At 40.0% G+C, this 21,321-nt stretch overlaps 3 protein-coding genes and 2 long non-coding RNA genes across 12 annotated transcripts; 4 read left to right on the top strand and 1 right to left on the bottom strand.

Moving 5' to 3' along the window:
* The first annotated feature begins 285 nt into the window (after window positions 1-285).
* Window positions 286-3,142, top strand: LOC116918052. 2 transcript variants are annotated; one of them, XM_032923717.2, is made up of 4 exons: window positions 631-770; window positions 835-2,024; window positions 2,097-2,474; window positions 2,545-3,142. In XM_032923717.2, the coding sequence occupies exons 2-4, from the start codon at window positions 949-951 to the stop codon at window positions 3,056-3,058; spliced, it is 1,968 nt and encodes a 655-aa protein (XP_032779608.1). In that variant the 5' UTR covers window positions 631-770; window positions 835-948; the 3' UTR covers window positions 3,059-3,142. The 2 variants fall into 2 exon arrangements, with proteins under 2 accessions (XP_032779606.2, XP_032779608.1); XM_032923715.2 differs by having other exon boundaries at window positions 286-2,024.
* Window positions 3,143-3,264: 122 nt separating this feature from the next.
* On the top strand, window positions 3,265-4,060 carry LOC116918063 (nuclear envelope phosphatase-regulatory subunit 1). Of its 2 annotated transcripts, none has more exons than XM_045168700.1 (4): window positions 3,265-3,420; window positions 3,515-3,586; window positions 3,650-3,784; window positions 3,844-4,060. In XM_045168700.1, exons 1-4 carry the CDS (start codon window positions 3,393-3,395, stop codon window positions 3,984-3,986), a joined length of 378 nt encoding a protein of 125 aa, XP_045024635.1. In that variant the 5' UTR covers window positions 3,265-3,392; the 3' UTR covers window positions 3,987-4,060. The 2 variants fall into 2 exon arrangements, with proteins under 2 accessions (XP_045024635.1, XP_045024634.1); XM_045168699.1 differs by having other exon boundaries at window positions 3,297-3,430; window positions 3,492-3,586.
* LOC116918057 lies at window positions 4,045-13,264 on the top strand. Of its 5 annotated transcripts, none has more exons than XM_045168696.1 (10): window positions 4,045-4,186; window positions 4,248-4,350; window positions 6,218-6,640; window positions 7,378-7,509; window positions 7,613-7,683; window positions 10,226-10,287; window positions 10,429-10,502; window positions 10,580-10,716; window positions 10,985-11,381; window positions 12,229-13,264. In XM_045168696.1, exons 3-10 carry the CDS (start codon window positions 6,565-6,567, stop codon window positions 12,318-12,320), a joined length of 1,041 nt encoding a protein of 346 aa, XP_045024631.1. In that variant the 5' UTR covers window positions 4,045-4,186; window positions 4,248-4,350; window positions 6,218-6,564; the 3' UTR covers window positions 12,321-13,264. The 5 variants fall into 5 exon arrangements, with proteins under 5 accessions (XP_045024631.1, XP_045024628.1, XP_045024630.1 ...); XM_045168693.1 differs by having other exon boundaries at window positions 5,478-6,640; XM_045168695.1 differs by lacking the exon at window positions 4,045-4,186 and adding an exon at window positions 5,478-5,577 and having other exon boundaries at window positions 4,203-4,350; window positions 5,722-6,640.
* Window positions 6,496-7,484, bottom strand: LOC116918065. Of its 2 annotated transcripts, XR_004391380.2 has the most exons (3): window positions 7,346-7,484; window positions 6,945-7,160; window positions 6,496-6,828 (listed from the first exon to the last, which is right to left on the bottom strand). It is a non-coding gene; the product is annotated as an uncharacterized LOC116918065 (long non-coding RNA). The 2 variants fall into 2 exon arrangements; XR_004391379.2 differs by having other exon boundaries at window positions 6,496-7,160.
* Window positions 13,265-13,442: 178 nt separating the features above from the next.
* LOC116918047 lies at window positions 13,443-19,323 on the top strand. The gene is made up of 3 exons (XR_004391375.2): window positions 13,443-15,851; window positions 18,517-18,575; window positions 18,642-19,323. It is a non-coding gene; the product is annotated as an uncharacterized LOC116918047 (long non-coding RNA).
* Window positions 19,324-21,321: the final 1,998 nt, after the last annotated feature.

Raw genomic sequence — 21,321 nt, 5'->3', positions numbered from 1 at the left:
GGTATTATGGGGTACATTCAATGGGACCATTAAATCACCAGTGTAACACGACGCACGCCTTAACTGTGTTAAGAGTTCAGAAGTGTAGAGGTGCGCATAAGTGCCATGGTGAAACTTACAAGCACGGTGTGTACAGTCTATTTTCTTAAAAATTTGTCCTTTCGGAATTCGGGGTCTTCGATTATGCAGGTAATCGGCAACGGCATTTATCGTTATAAGCTTCCAACTTACCCAACCCCTTGAAAGAAGCATTACGAGCTTTTGATATCCTTTCATAGATGTCTTCAGTCGTGGTTCCTCTGTCAAATTTTTTTCTTTTGGCCCCTAAATCCTCAGCGTTTTTTGTTTGCGTGGTCAGAGAGCCTGTTGTTTATTTTGATAATGTACGAGTTGCTAGAATGTTGAATTAAAGCCGAAATTTAAAAATTCAAATCTAACCGCTAAACGTTCAGCTGCGGCGTGTTGCGTGTTAGCTACTGTTCAAACCCCAGTGTTTTTTGCGTCGACCTTTACCGCCTAAAACTTTGTTCAAATACCTCCAATCTTTAAAGAATGGAAATGGATATGATTATTCCCCTAAATCTTAATTTAAGGAGGAAGAGAGAAAATTTTGAAGAAAATGAAGGCTCTTCACCATCAAAACCCATTTTGAGACCAGAGCAACCAAAGAAGACATTGCCTGCATTCATTGAGCAACGGGACAAAATAAGTAAAAACCTAAACCCTGAAAGTTACATGCAGAAACCTTCAAATCATCATGGAAATCTTAAGTATACTTATATTGTTGAACGAGAAGATGGTGAAGAAATCAGTTTTCCCTCTCACATAATACAGTATACCAAAACAGAACCACAAATTTCATACTGTGAGAACCCTCACTTTGTAAAAGGAGTATTCCAGTCTAGAAAAGAAATTTTTGATGCTGCTGATGAAGACACTAAGAGGACTATGCATTTCATCATGAACAGCAACTCAGCATCATGTCAAAACCGGGAATTTTCTGGAAGATACAGGAAGTGGTATGTAAGCAAGAAAGTTTTTGTGGGCAAGGTTACAGAAACTGAAAATCAGCCTGTTTCTTTTGCTACTCAATGGGAAACTGATTCAGAGGAGGAATCAGACTATCGAGACAACAGAGATTACAGCATGGATTTCCTCCCAGAACCACCACCTAACCTTTTGAACACAAAGCTTATTTCAAAAGTAAAAATCAACAAAGTTGAATTGCCTTTCTTTGATGATGATGACTTTTTAACAAGTCTTATTTCCTCTCAAACGAAAGTGAAAAAAGAGGTTGCTTTGGAACCGCTAAAGCCCGAAACTAAAGACTTTCAAAAAGAATGTTTTGATTTCGTGGCAAGTCTGGAAAACTCCTGTGAAAAACGTGCTGTTTTTGGTCATGAAATGGAGGATATGTCAGATGAATCTTCTGTTTTTCTTAGACGGAATCATGAAGACAAAAAAGAAGCAATTAATGACGGTAAAGAAATCCAAGTTAAACAATCCAGTCCCCCTAGCCCAAGCCTGGAAGCTAGGAAGGATACGCTGCAAGTCGGACATGAAATAAAACTTGAGCCCAGTCAATCACCAGTGCAATTCGGTCGACACTTTGAAAATAAGAGCACGTGGAAAGAGAATAACAGCAATGGAAACGGAAAACGCTGCGCACCCAGTCCCGACTGGGATGAAGAATGGAGATCGTCACGTTATCAGTCTTCCCGAGAAGGGGTAAGAGGTACCTCACCCTCCGAAAGAAGAGATCCACGTACCTCAGATATCCACGTTCAGATGGGAGATTGGGAACAAATCAAAGAATGCAGTGATATAGGCTCAATGGAAACAACAGACCTAATGACATTAGACGCAAAAAGAATTTCTTTGGATGAACGATTGGAACTCGAATTAGGGATCAAAGTTGATTCTGAGGTACCAATAACAGCAACTATACCATCTCCTGAATCAACCGTCGAGCATTTTTCATGGACCTTTGATTCGAATGGCATGTCAACCAGTCCAGTTAAACGGTAAAAGTTCTACTTAAACTTACCTTTGGTTATTTTAATCGGAATTTCAACAATGATTTGATTTCTATTTAGGGCAAGAGGATTTGGACCAAAGGCTGCCCCTCTGGGACCCTGGATTTTACATTGCCGTAACCGAGCTCTTCCCGCTGCACCCTACATTCCCCCACACCTTCAGAGCGTACTCTATCAGCCATTGGTACGAATCCTTCCTCCGAAGACAGAAAATACAACATCAGAAGAAGTTCGGACGGAGACCAATGAAGAGAAAAAACCTGATACCCAACCAGAGGATCTTGCAACGCCTGACGAAGAAGTGAAAAAGGACTGGGATAAGGAGCTAAAAAATCTTGAAGCTGTGGCCAGTAATCTAGAAGTTGCAGATGAGACTGTGCTTGAGGCATTGGAGGAAAAACTGTTGCTGTTTGAAACATCCAATATTCTTCAGTCTGGGTAACGATCCTGTCATACAACTGTATCATATTTTGCTTCATTTTCACAATTTTTATCTTTCGTCGGATAGTGGTGAATCGCCGTCGCTTGAAGCCAAGGAGGATAAGAATAAAGTAGTTAAAAGAGGAAAACGTCCAAAACCACCACCAGTGGAGCTTAAGGAAGCTGGAAAGGGAATATTGGTAATGCCACGCATTAGTCTGTTGGATGAAGAAAGCGGCAGCCAGAAAAAAGCTGTCATATTTGCTGACAGCGTTCGTCCTGGTTGTGGAACTTCCTCAGAAGATGAGGACGAACATGTACGGTCTCCACCACCACCTGTCGTTCAAGTGACACCTCTTACTGAAACATCGCCCAAAAAGAAGATGAAAAAGGCCAAAAAGGAGAAGATTGTTGAAGACGATTTTGATCCAGTTTTTGATCTCCTACCACCCCCTCCACCTCCACCTGGATCACCTCCACCAAAGGTCACAATACCTGTATCGTCGCAAAGTCCCCTTCCTCAAATTTTGTCAGATGCTACTATTGTCGCAGATGCACTTGTGGCCAGCTCACCTCAACTGATTGAATCGGGTGCATGTTGACGGCACTGTGTAAATAATCGATGTCATTTTCTGCTGAATCCCCAATTTTTTTTTAGAGCAATAAATTTGTTTACTCACAGTAAAGAAAAATAATTTTAATCTCACCTTGAAGTAAATTTATGGAAAAAAACGATAAATTCTACGATTCTACCATGCCATGGTAACCATGGGCTATGCCCTATGCGGAATTGCCTTCTTGAATTCATAATGCTGAGTTGAAAAGTCGTCTGCTTTCTTTTAGCTAGCTTCTGCTACAGTGGACGAAACTTCTTGGCTTTTCCAACTCAACTAAAGTGCAAAGTACACAGTGAATTTTTGTTATTTAAACTTGAAAATGAGCTTAGAACAAACGGCGTGTGAAGGTGAATTAGAGTAAAGATTTGTTTCATTCTGCTGGATCGCATGGTCTCTAATTAAAGCCCATAAATGACAGTTATAACTTCTTTGATGCACTAGATTTGAAAGCCTTTGAAAGGCGTCTCACCGAAGTAATACAATCCATACAACCTTCAACAATTAGATGGAGAGGTATAATTTTTTTTTGTTTTTATCATTTTAAACATGCAAGCCTCACTGTTTCTATCCTTGTAGTTTTGTTGGCATTTATTTCTATCTGCACAGCTGTTGCAGCTTGGCAGTGGCTTGTGGATCCTGAAACTATGCAAGTGTCTTTCTTGTATTCACTGTATAATCACATTTTCTTCACCATTGCCTCACTACTCCTAGGTAAATCTTACATATTTTGGATTAAAGTGGAACTCATTTTAACATGTACATCTTCTAAGTGTTCTTATTTGTATGTGGAATCCACAAACGAGTTGTGGCTCCCTCCATAGTAGCCTCGAGAGCCAGACAAGTTCTGACTGATTTCAATATGTCTTGTGACGACACAGGCAAGCTGATTCTGAAGCCCAGACCCTCATCATAATGTGATTTTCTTCATAAATGACTAATTGTTCGTTATTTTGTAAATTGGGAGAAAATAGAAAACATCCCTCACCAGCCATAACTTCACAAGTTGCAACTACTAGACCATGTTTTATTTCCAGCCTTTGGATGCGAGCCTTCACGCATGCGTCTTTCTGCGTTCCCAACACTAGCTGCCCGCCATGCACGCGCAACAGAATGGTAAGGGTATCTCTCGTTGCTTTCCATGAGTTCTTCAGTTCCGCTGGAAATGTTCTCGTAGTGTGGCATGTGAAAGCTTCGCCGAAAGGAGTTACATATCTTGTCTTCGTGGACGACATTTTTGGACTCATTTTCATCATTCACCCAAACTATTAAATATTAAGGTAACTAAAACATGTGCCCAATGAGACATCCACTTTGGATGCTAAATCGCTTTTATCCCGCATCACCAAAAACGAAAAAAAAAAACAAACAATTCATTTATACACTTTAATCGAATTCTATTGAGCGTTCGGTTGGCATTGATCGTTGAAAAAAGAGACATGTTTCATCAGCCTCCAAAAGGAAAAGTTTACTCATGCAAGTTTAATGCAGGGGATGAGTATGTCATATTCGTCTGCGAGCGGATCGCGTGTTCAATCTAATCAACAAGCTTTCTTTTTATTCCTTGTCGCGCCGTCGGGATGGAAATAAAGTAGTATCGTATAAGACACAGGAAAGGCGCGACATGGGTCTTTCCTCCTTTAAAAAAAAAAAAAAGAAAAAAACAAGGACGCAAATGCAATTTGAATCGATCAACTGAAGAACCGGAAATAAATGTGTGAGGGAGAAGAAAGAGACTCGAGCTCAAGTGTTCCTTTACTCCCTCGACTGCTCTTTCTTTGTGTGCCCAACGAGCTGTAGAGATAAAGAGCTAGCGTGGTAGCTTGCGCGCGGTTTCTATTGGGTATTGCTGTTTCCGTTGATCGCTTCCGCTGATGGAAACATGTCCCTTCTATGTCCTCCACAATAACAAGCGAAAACGACAAAAATAAAGATAAGAAGAGGAAGAAAAAAGAAAAAAAGAACTGGATGGAAATCCTTTTTCTGTTTGCTAGTTGTATTGGTTTACTTGCTCGAAAAACTCGACTGCTCGATTTATACGGGGAAAAAAATTATTATGTTTTCTTTTCTTCCTCCCCTTTTTTTACTTAGTTTATTTTTTCGCCCCTTAGCTCCTTTCATGTCGTGCACTTTTTTTTTTGTGTGTCTCTCGTCCCGCACCCTTTTATTTTAAATCTGTATGTGCGTGTGCATGGGTCTTCGAGAGAGAAGTGAATTGATTGTATTCGCTGTGGGAAAAGTTTGTTTTGTGTTTGGGCCACAGGGGGAAAAGAGGAGTTTTCCTCATTTTAGGCCTTATTACATTGTTGTGCGTATGACGTCTTTTTTCTCCATTTTTCAACGGCACAACAAAAAAAAATTAGTTTGACTTTGCTTCTGGTTCTTTTGCGAATTGACGGCTCCACAGATGTAATTACTTCGAAGCGGGAGAAACTCGGGAATCCAATTCAATGTTCCAATGAAAAATTCTGGAAAAAGAAAGACTGACAACTAAAGTGCCGGTAAAGGTATGTCAGACGCGTGGAATGAGCGACTGCTTGTTTGCATGCAGGTTATTGTGTTTTCTCTATCGTTAATTTTTGTTTTTCTTTCCTGTTATTGCAACATCACTTTCATCAATTCTGTTTTTGTTGTTCTGTTTGTAAAATCAGTAACCCTCCAATTACATCCGTGGAATGGATCCGGTCTCACCGACGTTTTCATCATCGAATCCACTTGTGCAACATTCCATACCATGAGTGGCAACGTTGTTAATATTATCCCTCTTCTACTTGTTTTGTTTGTTTTCTTGTATTTTTTTTTTCCCACCAATTTTTTTTCTTTTTCGCCAAGATGATAGAAACAAGAAAAAGAAAACTTCCAGGGTTTGCACCATCATCCCTACTCGGATGACGAGAAGTGTGTTAGCTTCGGTTCGTTATTGGGCGTGTTTGTTATATGTGACTAGAGCGCTTGTCACCAACCCACTTCAACCGGCGCGGAGCTCTTCAGAAAACTATTTGGAGAGAAAAGAGAGACGGAGGGCACTCAATCGCAAGACGCGGGCCGTACACACGAAGGGCGACGACAATGCACACACATCAACTCTCGTTTGATTTCTCTTCTTTTCTTCTCCATCTTCTTCTTTTTTTTTTCCTTTCTATTTAGCCCGTGTTCAGGCGACGTTCTAGTGGTGCTGCTTCTCCTGTTTGGATACAATAGCCGTACTGATTTCTTGCCCTTGTGTATCTGTGTGAGTGTGCGTTGAGAGAGAGTGATTTCTCTTCCGTGAAAAAAAGGAAAAAGCGCTCCCGAAAGCGCGGGATGCTGAGCTACGGAAGAAGGGAATCCCATAAAGGCCGCGGCACGAATTGATCGACCGACATCACTCACACGGCGCCGCTTGGTGTGAAGGGGAGGAAACGAAGTGGAGAGCGACAACGCGCAAAGAAAAAGAAAACTCATATTGTGCACAAGTGAAAAAGTATCAAAGTTTAACACACACATAACAAAAAATGAAGAAGAAAATCTCAAGCCCTTCGTCCGTCTTCATCGTAGTCTCTTCCGTCATTCTCTACGTCAGCTACAAATGTAAGTTCAACATTTCAATCACGCATGTCTATAACTTTTGGGAGGCGATGTTCTGTCGCATTTCTTTTGCACCCTCTTTTTTTTTTCGGGGATATCTTTTTCAATCATTCAGGTTTCGAATTCTGTGGATTTCATTTTCTCGCAACTGTCATCCTTTTCGTTCTTTGAGCAACTTTCCTTCGATAGCCCTTTAGAAATTTTAATAAGTCACTACAAAATAAAAGTCAAAGAATCCATCGATCGCCAATTTTTATCCAAAAAATGGCATGTCCTGATTGGGAGAAAAAGAATTGAATCCTTTTACCTTATTCCGTTGCTTTTTAGACAAGCCTTTTGTACAGCATTTTCGGTTTTTTTTAAATTTTGTCCTTTCAATCAATTCTAACCATTCCTATGTGGAGTGGATAGACCTGTCCCTATTATGTCTAGTTGTAGTGCCCTGGCCTAAAAAATGATTTACCGAAATGCCCTGTTCGGTTTACCCATGACCAAGTTGTTCAGCACCGATAAAATTCGGAATCTAAAAAAAAAAAATAAAATAAAAATAATTGGTTTATATCAGATCGATACGTAAGTTTTATCGAATAAGCGATGACCAAAGATTTTCTTTTTTAAAAAGCATTATTTATTTATTTTTATTTTTTCGGCTTATGCTTTCCTTTATTTAATTTTTTATTTCTTTATTGGATTGCTGTGCCTACTCACGTGCTAAAACATGGTGTGGCTGTTGAACGCAGGTGACGCTCTGGTCATCACGCAGATGGTCGTACCCAGTCACGTACAACGCGGCTCAGATTTGGTACTGCGATGCCTCTACGATCTCGACGGTGATTCGCTCTATTCGATCAAATGGTACAAGGGCTCTCACGGTAGGCATACAAATGGGAAATATTATAATAATAATAACACATGCAAAGCATATATTTCAACAACAACAAAAATGTATTGAATTGAATTTTATGTTTTTCGCAGAATTTTTCGGTTACGTGCCTAAGGAAACGCCACAATTCAGAGTCTTCCCTTGGTCAAATTTCACCGTACACGTGAGTGAATCCTTTTTGATTTTTTTCCCACTAGACATTATAAAACTCTCGCCATCTTGTCGTGGATTTTGTTGCCTGCGCTCTTTGAAAATGAGCGCAATCAGAGTTCTCTGCACGTCCTGTCGGTTGTGTGTTTGCACAAGAGTTGCGGCCATCTCTAAAGTTCCTTATTGACTGATCTTCTTTTGTAAAGCATGTTTAATTACATCCGAGAGTAGAGTTCCTAATACGTCGGCCTGCTGACTACAGCAAAAGGAAGGGTGGGGGAGGGCGTGTCTGTGTATGTCTAGTATGTAGTCGGCTATAGTAAATAGTCGAGTACCTACTACTTACCAAGTTCCCGAGCATGCACACATATTTGGCGTATCTGCTGCATCGTTTGCGAGTCTATTTATATACTTGCTCTGCGTAGTAGCGATTAAATGCGGACCGTTATGCGTTTCAGACCAGATTGTATATAAGTAGCCTCACGGAGCACTTGCTGATTTGCATACCTTCGGGAGAAGAGGGATGGCAAATAAGAAAAATAGGTTGGATGTTCGGTCACGGTTGGCTTATTTGCGTGCATGAAAGGGGAAAATAAGTGCATGGGAAGTATGTGTCTATGGAGTTGAACGCTGTGACGTTTCTCGCCCATTATTCACCAATGCAAACTTTCCTTTGCCCTTCATCCACCGAAACTGCGGCGCTCTTTACAGAACTGGCCTTACGTCTACTTGCTTTAGGCTGGCACAATTAGTCCAGCTTCATTAAGTTGGTCTTACGGGAGCAAACTTTGACACTGATGTGACGTCACACGGGTAATAACGACATGCGAGGCTATACGCAGTTGCGCAATTTGGGATTTTCGGATGTCTTCCGGGAACGAATAAACCACGTAAAAAAAAAAGGCATGTTAAAGAAAAACAATTCAAAAATAGACACGAAGAGAAATGTAACTGCCAATTATTCTTGAACAAAAAGGTTTACATCCCAATTTTTGAATTGATTTTCTTTGATTTGTTTGGATGGGATGGCATTTTGTTCCCCATTCCTTCTCGTTACGCTGTACGCTAAACGTATGCTAAATAATGGTCTTGAAGTCTACACGGGCGATTGCATTTCACTTTGACTTGAACTAAGTTACCTTTACTTAGACTACGACGACTAGAGATTTCGTCTAGTTAGAGAGGGAAGTGAGGTTCATTATCCAACTTCTCTCTTCCTCCGTTCCTTTTAGCGGGCAAACTTGAATTCGAATGTGAATCCTTGAAATGGGCTACTCAATATGCAAATGCGCATATGTTATAATTATTTTTTACCTTTTAGTTCCCACTCGGAAAACATACAATAATCAAACTGTTGTGTATTGTTGTCCTGGAATAGTTTCTTCAATCGTTTGATTCGAATGAGGACACTCGAAACCATCAGATTGTTTTTCTTTATTTGTTATTATTGTTCTTTGTTTTGTTTGTTTTTTTTTCTCGTCTTTTTTTTTTCTGTAAAAATCGTAGCTGGCTGGTGGCTGGTAGATAACGTCAGACAGGTTATATTCAAGTGATTGGCGACGGCGCATATCGATGATGGCAGGCTGACGGCATATTTTTCTGCCTTCCTTCTTTTTTTTCGTTCAATAGTTACAACCAAGTTTAGCAGCCTCTCGAAATCCTATAAACATCCACAATGTGTACTTACCTTAAAATGTCGTACAAAAAAAAAAATACTTGCTAGAAAAGGGCAGCACCGTAGGCGCATTCGTTTCACGGAAATATACATGTACTGTATGTCTAAGGATATAGATAGTCTGGCTCTCCACAATAGTGTAGCGGCAGCACAGCTTTTACTTTAGATAAACATGACGTCTACGTTTTTACGCATCGGTTATCTATTTGTATATACACCGTAAGAGGTCTAGTCTATTTTTCTTTGCCGTTCTCGAATTTCTGACATTGTTAGTATTTTTCTATGTGGTTACGATTTGAAGCGATGAGAGAAACCTAACATCCGTAAGAATTGGATGCTGTACTAGGTACCAATCGTTATGGCTGCTATAGGTTTAGTCATTGAATAAAAATCCAAAAGAAGATGTTCAATGTTTAGATTCAAACATGTAACAAGTATCGATGACAGTTAACGTCTATTCTTTCGTGGAATAGCAAACTATCTTGTGGCACAGTCTTGCAATAAGTGGGGGGGCTATTTATTTTGCTTTTTCTCTTTTAATAACGCGCGCAACCAAGTCATGCATTTGTTGCCGAGTGGTGCTGTCTCTTGCCATGTTTGTTCCCTTTTTTGTTTTGTTTTTCGTTTGCTCTCGGGTGTTTTTGTTGTGGTTGCAGTTGTCGTCTATGGTAATCTGATGGGCGGATCTCGCAGATGTCGCGTCCCATAACGTCAATGGGCGGCATCAGCTGTTGTGATCACGATCGATTCTTCCGCACCATTTCTCGTTTTGTATCCCCCGCGTTTTACGTGTACGGATTTCCTTAGTTTAAGTGCCATAATTCTTATTTACTTATTTATTTGTGTTCACTTTTTTATTTGCACGGGGAAAATGGAGCAGTACGACGAGCAGGAAATAGGAAAAGTTCACTTAAAAGCCGTGACTCGCGAAGCCGAGGGCAGGTACGTCCAATCTTAACTGTGCGGTGCGATTCGCACAGCCGGTAGTATATACACTTTACATTTGAAATTGGTTGAATATTCTACTGTTCACGAGTCGGCATGAAAATGTATGCTAATTCAATTGAAAAATGGATGACGCAGATACAAGTGCGAAGTATCGACCGAGGGCCCTCATTTCAATACCGACTACCGCGAAGACAATCTCACTGTTTACGGTAACTCAAAATTTTATCGGCATACAATTTTATTGCCTATCACTTGCTCAAACGTCTATCGTCGCCAATGTTTTCAGATATCTACAGCGACGGACCGCTAATGGTCGGCCATCCTACCAATGATTTGAAGCCGGGCAACCAACTCCGTTTCACCTGTTCATTTCGCAAATCGAGACCTAAACCGATTCTTTCGTGGTTCGTTGACAGTCAAGAGGTACGTCATTTAAATGTCGATAGTTTGATAGTTTTTTATTTGATGTATCCTAACTCGTTCAGTCTCTCTGTTGCGATGACGACAAACACAAGTTGGCTTGTAAAAACCAGCGATGTAGTTAATGAGCTCGTTAAGCAAATTGATGCGCTTTACCGCAAAGCAGAAAACAAAAAATGTTGAACACGATAGTCGATGTTAGAAAGAAAAAAGAAAACGAGCCGTAATAAAAAATGCATTTATCTCAAATTTGTATGGAAATGTATTTCAGACGATCAACAAAGTAGAATCTCGCTACGTCATGGAATCTACCATGTCCTCGGACAAGAAGAACAGTAACGGAAGCGGGCTGGAATTGTGGTCGGCCGAATCGGAATTGAGCATCTGGCCATCGGCCAGGCAGTTGGAAAGAAAATTTCTTAACGTGGCCTGTCGGGCCATCGTTCTCAACGAAACGGTCTACCAGCGAGTTGCATCGACCAACGTGACGACAACGTCGGCGTTGACCGTTCAACTCCAACAGCAGGTGCAACGCTCACGCGTGTCATCAACCTCTTCTTCCAGTATGTCACCGGTTAATTCTTCCGGCCAGCAACATCAAGTCTCCGCCTCAATGGCGTCTTCCCATCACAGCCGCGATTCCTATTCACTTTCAGCCGCCAACAAAGGTAGGATCATTTCAAACAATCAAGTTGTTTTTGCTTTTTTCGTAAGTGCGTCCAGAAAATCGAAGGCAAACATTTCTTTCCTTTTTCTCAGATTTTTTTTTTTTACTGTGGGGCTCCACCTATTCGGCGGATCATTTTCCAAATGTAAGAAAGGAATATGGTATATATAGAAAAGATTTCAAATAGTTTGATCGATGATGCTGCCATTGCCTTGCCGTCTCGAAGGCCGAACTGACGAGTAATCTGATTCGTACCGTCGTCAAATGAAATCTGCCGTTGCTGATGTATAGACGTTACGGGAAAAAGACGGTCGTGTATAGCTTGATTGAATGGAAAAGAAAGAAAAACGTGAGATTTATCCGTCCCGTGTCGTAGACATTTATTTTTTTCACAATTGCGGGTGGGCTGAATAAGAAAAATCAGACGCGCAGCTACAGTTCTTTAAGTATGATGGAAGCTCCTTTTCATTTGCTGTTATTTTCGTCAATATTATACAGCTGCTGATTTGTTTAGTTTTCTTTCGGTGCCTCCCACTTTCTCGATGCATTCGGGATTGGCGCTATTGTTGCGCGTGTTTTTGCTATTGCACGTAACTGTATGGGATTGTAGTTGCACCGAGCGATGTCGGCTTGATACATAGACGTTGCCTCATTTCCTTCCATTTCTTTTCCGTGTGGCAGCGATCGAATAGTCTCCGGACATGACGCACACGAAGCTCATATTTTATACAATGATGATGATTTCTTTTTCTTTTTTTTTTCGATCGAAGGGAGATGTGTATGTATTTATTTGTGTGTGTGTGTCTAATGGCAATTGCGAATATTTGTGTGCGTCGGTTTACTCGCAGGCCGAGGAGGTTCCAGCAACGCCCGTCCGATCCTAGTCCTTTTGGAATTATGGCTCTTTGTTGTTGGTCTGAGTGCCGCCCTACTCAGTTGACGTGACGTGGTCGTCGACGCATGGCATCTTCGCCCATAATAATTTGTTTTTCTTTTTTTGTTTTTCCCAATTTTTTTGGGCTGAATGGGTCAGCCTGCCGTACACAAAAACCACAAAAAAAAAAAAAAAAAGGGGGGGGGGGATAAAAAAAAAATGTTGATATTTATTTGACTTATGTTGGAACGGAGCCAGGGTTATCCCGCCGATATTCGTTTTCAATGTTTACTTACTTTTTTTAAAATGCTTGTTTGGGTCTCGTGTTTCCATTATTCGTTTATTTTTTTTTCTTGTGTCATCTGATTTTTCGTATCTATTAATTAAGTTTTTACCTCGTTGCCAAAGATATACATACACCTACATAATATATAACGTATTTTTTGTTTGCCCCGATTATCTAGTAACCCCTGTAAGCTAATCAGAACGATGTTCAGTAGTTCAACTGAAGAAACGAAATTTTTCCATTCACTCTCTGAAACTAACCTTAAGAAAAAAAAAAAAAAAAAAAATACGTATCTCCCTGCCGTTCTTCTTCAATCCAATTGTCATTTCGTTGAATTATGTATCAATGTTTTTAATGCGAGAAAAATTTCCCTGCTGCATAATTAATACCCGCTCTCCCTGTAAACGCTCTGTATTTGCCTCTTTGTCTATACATCAACAACAAAGTACTTGCAATGATGACGATCAAATCCAAATCATTAAACGGTTGAACGTTTGGGCTCAACACAAAAACTCATATATATATAAATATATATAATTGTAATGTATGTCATTTGTAATCGGCTGTGTACCACTATTATTATTGTACGGCCAGTCTCGCAAGATAACGGGGGGAAAATGGGGGGACTTTGAGCTGATGGCTCTTTGCTGCTACTGTGAAATTGAGAGAGTTTGTAATAATACACGCAAGCGTTGCGCTCTAGGCGGGGCTTCATTTATCTCCATTTTTCCATCCGTCTTCTTGTTTCCTTTCTTCTTTTTCCTTGCCGCTTGTTCGTTCGCTTAGCCTCCCGTTGTTTTGATTATACAAGACAAGCTAGTATATTGCTAGTAGGCCTTTATAGACGCATCTTTGTGAGAAAGAAAGAACAAAATGCGTCTTTTCTTTTTTTTTTTGGGGGAGATCGTCATTTGTTTTCCAGGAGGGTCTTAACACCGTGACAAGAACGTTTTACCGCCAGTCTTTTTCCTTCCCCCCTTTTTTTTCTAAACTACCGCTCACGCAAAGACGAACGACTTTGAACGGCTATTGAAATGAGAGGAACAACCGATCTATAAAAGAGAAAGGAATGTAGAATTTTTCCTTTTTCTTATCTTCTTTTTTCTTCCGGCATACGATATCGTTTGCTGTAAAGGGCAAAAAAAAAATTGAATCTATCTATTGTTCTCACGAAAAAGAGCGACCGACGCCTGCGACAATGACCTGTCATGGCCGCCATTATTTCGGCGCTGGGGCTATCTAATATGGTAGTTACTTACATTGCAGAGAGCGAGATAGGAGAGGGGAAAAAAACATCCATTCTTCTAATAATAGTAATAAAATGATATCCCAGCACAGCCAGATCGTAAATTCTTTTTGCCTGTCTTGTCGTTATAGATCCCTATATATCTAGTGGAGTTACACATATACCTATATCCTCTTGGTAGATTTGATATCGTGAGTCTTTTGCATAGGAGGGGCTCTAAAAAAACGATGAATATCAATAATTCAGTTGTTCTTTTTCTTATATAATAATTTTTAAAAATTTTATAGCTAGCAAGTATATTGTAAAATGAGATGTGGAGAATATGAGGTGGTGAAAGTTGTATCGATTTAACATCGAGCCGAGTAGACAAATTGAATTTTTCTCCAACTGCATTAAAATGAAAATTGTCAAATTTGATTGTCCAGTCGAGCTTTAGTAGCGTTTCCTGTTAGCCCCGCGTTGTGTAGAAAGGATGGACGAAGATGACGGTTTGCAAACCGGAATGATTTCACGATTCAATGGCGGATGGGGGAAAAAATCGATTCTGTTGAATAAATGATCCACTGGAGAAAAAAAAAACTTATATTTTTTTTTTTGCAAAATAAAAACCTGAATTTCATCTGTTTTCTTTTTTCCCGGAGTAGAAACTACAATGACAATAGAGGAGCAAAAGAGTTCTCGAGGAAGTGCGGGTAAAGTTGATGTCTCGTACAGCATATTCCAAGAGCTGTCGTCCAATCGAATGCCATATTTCATTCGCATCGCCTTCGATTTTCTCCTTACTTTGCCCAAGTTTGTACCAAAGTCAAACAGACCCCACCGCCACCATTTTTTATTCCTCCCATGTTTATGTAGCGAACGAAAATGCCACAATCATGCACCAGAGAAACATTCAGTATGTTTTGTTTGTTTTGTTTTTTTAACTTTTTTCTCTCGTTTTATTTCTTCACCTGAGGCCATCGTCGCGCATTTGCTGATTTCTTCCAGCTGCTACCGCAGTTTCGAAGCGTGTCATTATTTCTACGACAGTTGCGAAGCGATTCACGAGCCGCCAAAAACAGCCAAAAAGAAAAAAAAAATTATAATAAATAAATCCATAAAGCTATTTTCTATGTAGAAAAAGGAAGGGCTCACTTAATCATACGTATATGCATTAAGTCGACATAGAATATAAATATACTGATGTATATAGGCCCCATCGGAGTTGCTCGCTCATCCGCGCAAGACGACACGCGTGGAAGGCGACGGGATGCGAAGTGGAAAGAAAAGCTGTTGGTTTTTCTCGGTCCCTCTTCAAAAATCATGAAAATATGTACCTACTTTTTTCTTTAAAAAAAAAAAATCGGATGTTCAGACCGCGAAAAGCTTATTGCTGGTGTACTCAAGTCGTTTTATTTATTTATCCTTTGTTGTTTTCATATCCCTTCGACTGGCATCCAATTTTTATGCGGTACGTCTCTACCCTTGAATGCGGAATACGTAGCGCGTTTACTTTACGGCCTCTCTCGGCGTTGATGTTTCTAAAACGCCAACAAACCTTTCCCAATGCCGGGTCGTGGAGATATCACCGACAACGTGTAGCGCTAGTGCGGAAGAATATCCATTATTGGTTCACAGTTAGGCCGGCCGTTGCCAGTGTTTCTCTTGGATTGTTCAGATCTTTTTTATTTCGGAAAATTCTGGCCACCAGATGTCTTTGTTCCAGGTGACGGTAAGAAATAGTCTTGCTGCATGGGGTATGGTAACCTAAATAGAAAAAAGGTTCTACAAATCTCTAAAAGTGCAGGTAGGGTACGATAAAGGAAATAGCTTGCCATACCTCTAATTTATCTACGTTGCCGCACTCACTCCTTTTTTATTCGACGTTCAGTTTCGCTAGTCACACAGTCACAACAACATTCTTCACTCGTCTTTCATCGACGTGAACGAAACCAGTCTTATTCCATGAATGTCATTTCAACTGTTCATCTGAGAGTGACACGTGTGTAACGAAATCTGCCCACGCCTTGCAGTCGAAAAAAATGTGTGAAAGGAATAAGTGAAGGAAGAACTGGCTGGAGAAAAGGTAAGACTTTTTTCGATTTCACAAATGTTAAACAACAACTAGCAAGTAAAATAAAAAAAAACAAAACACGTAGAATTTTCAAGAGAGTCATGTTTGTTTTTAAATCAATACGGGGGCAAGTGATGTTGGATACACGCCCCAAAAGTTAGATGAGTCGTATGATGGACTCGTAACTGTGACTGTCGAGAAACTCTGAAACGGGGGAGCCTGTGCTAACAACCAGAAACTTTAGCATTGCATATTACATCAAGTTGCGTACAGAGAAAGCATCACTGTGTCTTATACGGTTTAGGGAAAACGACAGCTTCTTTTCCATCTCTTGATCCGTGACTATACCAAGACGGGCAAAAAAAAAAAAAAGGGCATTGGGCCGTCTTCCATTACCGCAGTGAAAATGGGGATGACTTTTTTGTAGCCATGAAAACTTTATTTCAGAGCCTTCGTACACTGGCTGTTTTTGGTGTATATATTTCCTTGTTGTACATGAGTGCAGGTTTATATGAGGCACGGGTCGATGCGATGTAAAGCACGGAAGGTTATATCGTTAAAGAGAAAAGTGGTGCATCTTGCAACAGCCTTAAACTTGTAAAGTAAATAGCTATTAGAGCTGTGCGCGTAGGTGGTCACCAAAACTTGTTGCTGTATATCACAATCCGATTTTGCTCCTCTTCGTCTGTGCGATTCATTGCCCAAATTCGGGCAGTCGGCAATGTTCAACTCGCTTCAAGTTTTAGGCCCATGTATCAATGTAATCTCTTGACCCTATAATACGGTCCCCATCGGCACGGAACGTGCGCACCCTACAAAGTGCCTGCAGTTAGGAAAAGTTACGAATGTTTTTCTTGCTAGACTTTTAACGTCGATGTGTTCTACGTTTGTCGATTTTTTCTTTTCCAACTAAACTTTGTTGTTTTGATTTTTTTAACTTTCTCTAGACTTTTGAAACGAAGAAAAAATGCAGGCTTTTTTTTTATTATATTGCCATAGAAGCATTGTATAGTCTCGTTGATGACGTACAAATGCGTTTTGGCGACAGTTTGTATCCCATTTTTCTCTTTTTGCTTAACACTCATCTTTTCAACTATACAGCTGCACTCACTTGTCAAGACTTCCGACTCTCGGGAGATCGTGTTGGCATGCCAAGAGGAAAAAATTTTCTGACCGGGAGTATTGTACGTAACACAAGATAGAAAAAAAAAAACAAGAAGAAAGAAACCCTATAGCCCTTTGTAAATCCTTGAATTGCAGTAGTGCTGGACGGAGAAGAGTTTTTCCGCTTTTTTTTTTTTTTTTATTGATTTTTTGTTTTCTTCTCAACCAAGCCAGAAAATCTTTGCTTCTTTATTCTATATCAGTGCAGTCCAAACAAACTGTTTTTTGTCTGGGATATACATCACTCCGCTATTTTGTATCGTTCTCAACGTACTGCCAAACATTCAATTTGCACTCGAAACCGTGTGAGTATTACAGATGTCATCGACAGCGATGCATCCCCTACATATATATCCGTACGGATGCAACCCTTATATGTCCACACTTTTACTCGAGCCCTTTCTCGCTCGTGTGTTACATCTCTTTCTTCCTTGACTAGGAATTTTCTTGAGAGTGACGTAAAATAATACTGTTTTTTTTTCCCTCATCATTTCCTTGTGATATCAACGTGGCCAAGTTGTTACGAACGGAAATTGTAGAAGCGTTGAGGGACTGAAAGGAGCGGGCACCTCTATCCATCGTTCTCATAATGAACTTGATGAACAGATTGTTTCGGATTTCTTTCTTTCGTAATTAGACTCCTTTTTTTTTTGTCAGTTCCGTGTTCATTGGCTCACCTCATTTTTATGTAACAAAGTTCTGAACGCGCAGATTGTGCGAGCGTTGATTGGCCTCCTAGGGACTCATCAAACATGTACACCCCGTTTCTTTTTCTGTCCCTTTTTTTTTTCTTTCGTTGTACAGGAAAGGTTGGAAACTACGATACAATTTTTTATTTTATTTTTATGTAATTTGATGGGTGGGTAAATAGGAAAAAGTTCAGAGACCAAAGAAGAAAAAACGAATGTTATAAAAGAGTAACTGGAGTCTATGGCCGATTGCAAGAGGAAACCATTACATGATGTGAAAAGTTTATTTGGACGCTACTCCCACTTCTTTTTCATTGAGAGCTTTCTTTTTAGATGACTTCACTATCAATATAGGAGGGGGAAAAAAAGAATGCCTGTAGAAACTTGCTCCGATCTCCTTGACGAAGGGGGAGTCTTTATTCTCTTGGTATAAATAAAGAACGAATTGAATGGAGAGAGAAATCAAAAAGAGTCTTTCGTTTTGTTCGTCCCACGGTGGTCATTTGACCTCAGTGGAAGAATAAAAAGTCTTTTATTATTATTATTTAGTCTACACTGCGTGTATGGACATTGCTATAGTTTTCTTGTGTTTAGAGGTTGTTTTTTTTACACAGCAACTGCGTAGGCACAAAAGAAAAAATCTCATTGGGTGAATGCAAGTATAGAATCAATGTCAACACTGTACCATGTAGCTCTTAAAAAAATATTAGAATGAAAAACTACTCTGTACTTTTTCAGTCTATTTTCTGCTGCTATCTATGTGTTGCCAGATGATGTTGTGACGACTGTCGCCCTAAAATAATTGATGCCTTTAAAAATTTAAGGTCGCAATAAAAAGACGAGACTTGATGGGAGGTGGGGACCAGTTTTCATATGCTATTTGGTATTTATATCATTCCCTTTATGCGTATTGGATCGATATCGTTATGTGTTGTTGTACACCACGTAGGAAAAACAGAAAATGTTCATCGTTAGAAAAAAGCGATTACCGATGTTCAAAACAGACAGTGAAGATAACCAAAATGGAAGTGAAAGGCCAAAGAGTTCACGTTTCAGTAATTGAGTACAATTTGAATTGCGGGACCCGGCGGCACATGAAAAGCAGGAACCAAAATAAAACAACGAATATACGTATACACCATTTGAAATGTGGCTGAAAGGGAAAAGAGAACAAGCAGAAAAATAAATATTTTCAACTGGCAAGTGCACTATACTAGGATGCACTTTCTGTTCCTCGTTGCCCTTAAGGTTGTATGTGGCGCAGATAGATCAACAATCGTCCTCTTCTTTCGTATTTCTGCCATCTCGAGTCTGTGTTGTTACGTAGCCTCTAGGCAGCTGCTTGTCATTATATAAGATGTCAATAATATCTATCTGTATCTATATCAGTTTGTTTTTCCAACATCCTGTTCTCTTCTTGTGGTACTAGTTTTCTTCTTTCCTGTTTTTTTCTTCTTGCATCAACACAGCGACAGAGAGCGTAAAAGGATTTGGTCGCCTACGATCCCCGTTTGCTCTATTTGGTCTTCCTCATAGACCATTCAAAATGTATAGTGGTTTATCTTGTTTGCATCGTTTTTTTCTTCTGTGTCTCTCAGACTGAAAAAAAATAAATAAAAATGGAACGCACATTTTTTTTTTTTACAATTTTTTATTTTTCGTATTGCAGAAACAATCCACTCCTCAGCGACGATAGCTAATAAATAGCCCATATAATAGGGCTGAACAAATGTTTGCAGGTATTTATGTTTTTTACGCACATATCTGTAGTATTCCTAAAGTTTGTAAAACCGAGGTTCACAGAATTTCAAAATGCAGGTCCCTAAGTACAGCTTAGACGTAGTAATTCTGTAAATATTGTCGTATAGTAAAGGACTTTGGCCAGTTGATGTATTCACGACAGCGAGGGATTATGCATAGAGGCCTATAGACACACGCAAACAAGATAAAATACATGCGTTCACGAGTGTATATCACAGAAATGGCGTCGGTGAAGGAAAATCGTGAGCTCGCAAACCTATGATAAATTATGCGTTCCATAAAAACAAGAAAAACGTTTGATTGATTGAAATGCATCAGCATTGTGTACCCTCCCATCATCTGTATATATAGGACCACTTTACCTAATTGAATTGCCCATAGCGGCTGTCAGCTTTGAATGCATTCAGCGAAAAACGCGGTGAACGTGCGCAATGTTTCATTTCATTGTTTTAAATTGTCTTTTGGCATTGCGCTTTTGAAGCCAAGTCTTTGATGCAAAACAATTAATTACTAACAACCAAACAGTCGTAGCTAATAAGTTTACAAATCTCGTTGTGTCGTCGGTAGTAGAGGACTTGTTAGAGTCTCCCGCAATTGATGAGATTATCCCGCCAACCGAAACGTGGAAACGAAATCTTGGGATTGCTAACTAGTCATTAGAAGGGAGGTGTTTTTTGTTGTTGTTTGTCCTGTTTATTCCCTGCGCGTTAACAAGCTGTGATGAAGACGAAGAGAGGGGGTGGCAGAAAGAAAAATATGAAAGAAAATGAAAAAGGGAAAGGAGAAATAATAATGAGAACATCAAGATTGGGATTGGGTTCCATCATGTTGCGCCCGTACCGACCCTATTTCGTTTCCGGAATGACGGAATGAACAGCGCGGATCTATAAGCACGACATTTCCGTCTCGTTTGCCAGAGCCATTTGAAGCACATTTCGGCGAAGCAATGAAGTGGCCCGGGTCTGTACATGCTGTGGCACCACATCTGCCTCTGGCTTCTTGTAAATATAGCGCACACAGAGCTTCAGCTTTCTCTTTCGTGATCCGCTGCTTGCGTTTTATTAGGACGAACATTGCATCGGAGTGCGTAAGCCCATCGGGTTACTTGTCCTTCCATTACTGTAGACTATCACAAAATGATGTTCTTCTAGTGCAGCAATATAGTTTGTTATTTGGGCGTTGTGTTACACGATAATGTTCTACCGTAAATACGTTCCCTTATTCCAGGGAGTAGTATACGACGTAACAGAAAGAAAAAATCGGGGCCAGGAGTTGACAAGTACCGACCGGGCGTGATGGAGAGATGAGCGGGCTAATATTCCTATCTGTCGCATGTCAAACTAGCTTCCTCCACTAATACCATTGCCTTCCGCCCCATTTGATTGCCGTATTGGCTCTTGACAATTCAATTAGACCCTCATTCCGCTCACACAGCAACTGCGCCCGTCATCGTTTAGCTCCCTCCGTATACGCTGTATACATGTTTATTCGACAACACGACGTATGCCTTTTCCTTTTGCCATATACCACTGTATATTTACACTTTTTTTTTTCAATCATTTGTAACTTTTTTTTTTCTGTAGGGAAAAGGTTTATTGGCTATTCTATCTTTTTTTTTCGTTCCTCAATCTCGTTGATTGGCTCTATCCAACAAGAGTGGTGTCTTCCCATCCACGACCCTCCTACACGCCTCTTTGCAACGCGTCCGCCACATCGTATATTAAAAGATGGCCTACACACACAAATGCGCAACGGAACACATCATTTAGATTAAATAAAGCCAAACGCTGTGGACATAAATCTAAGTATCTATCCACATAAATTCGGATAGACTATATGTCGAGCAAGCGTAAAACTTATCATGTTAT

This window comes from Daphnia magna, linkage group LG2 (genome assembly GCF_020631705.1).
Source record: "Daphnia magna isolate NIES linkage group LG2, ASM2063170v1.1, whole genome shotgun sequence".
Taxonomy (NCBI): Eukaryota; Metazoa; Arthropoda; class Branchiopoda; order Diplostraca; family Daphniidae; genus Daphnia; species Daphnia magna.
Note: the sequence above shows the minus strand (reverse complement) of the source record. Positions and strands in the feature narration are given on the sequence as shown.

Excerpts from the sequence above, each read along its gene's own strand:
- LOC116918052 (XM_032923715.2), top strand. The coding sequence starts at position 553 with ATGGAAATGGATATGATTATTCCCCTAAATCTTAATTTAAGGAGGAAG. Across the intron at positions 2,025-2,096 it reads TCAACCAGTCCAGTTAAACG|GGCAAGAGGATTTGGACCAA; the intron begins GTAAAAGTTCTA and ends ATTTCTATTTAG. Across the intron at positions 2,475-2,544 it reads TCCAATATTCTTCAGTCTGG|TGGTGAATCGCCGTCGCTTG; the intron begins GTAACGATCCTG and ends TTCGTCGGATAG.
- LOC116918063 (XM_045168699.1), top strand. The coding sequence starts at position 3,393 with ATGAGCTTAGAACAAACGGCGTGTGAAGGTGAATTAGA. Across the intron at positions 3,431-3,491 it reads GCGTGTGAAGGTGAATTAGA|TTATAACTTCTTTGATGCAC; the intron begins GTAAAGATTTGT and ends CATAAATGACAG. Across the intron at positions 3,785-3,843 it reads CATTGCCTCACTACTCCTAG|TGTTCTTATTTGTATGTGGA; the intron begins GTAAATCTTACA and ends ACATCTTCTAAG.
- LOC116918057 (XM_045168696.1), top strand. The coding sequence starts at position 6,565 with ATGAAGAAGAAAATCTCAAGCCCTTCGTCCGTCTTCATCGTAGTCTCT. Across the intron at positions 10,288-10,428 it reads ACTCGCGAAGCCGAGGGCAG|ATACAAGTGCGAAGTATCGA; the intron begins GTACGTCCAATC and ends TGGATGACGCAG. Across the intron at positions 10,717-10,984 it reads GGTTCGTTGACAGTCAAGAG|ACGATCAACAAAGTAGAATC; the intron begins GTACGTCATTTA and ends AATGTATTTCAG.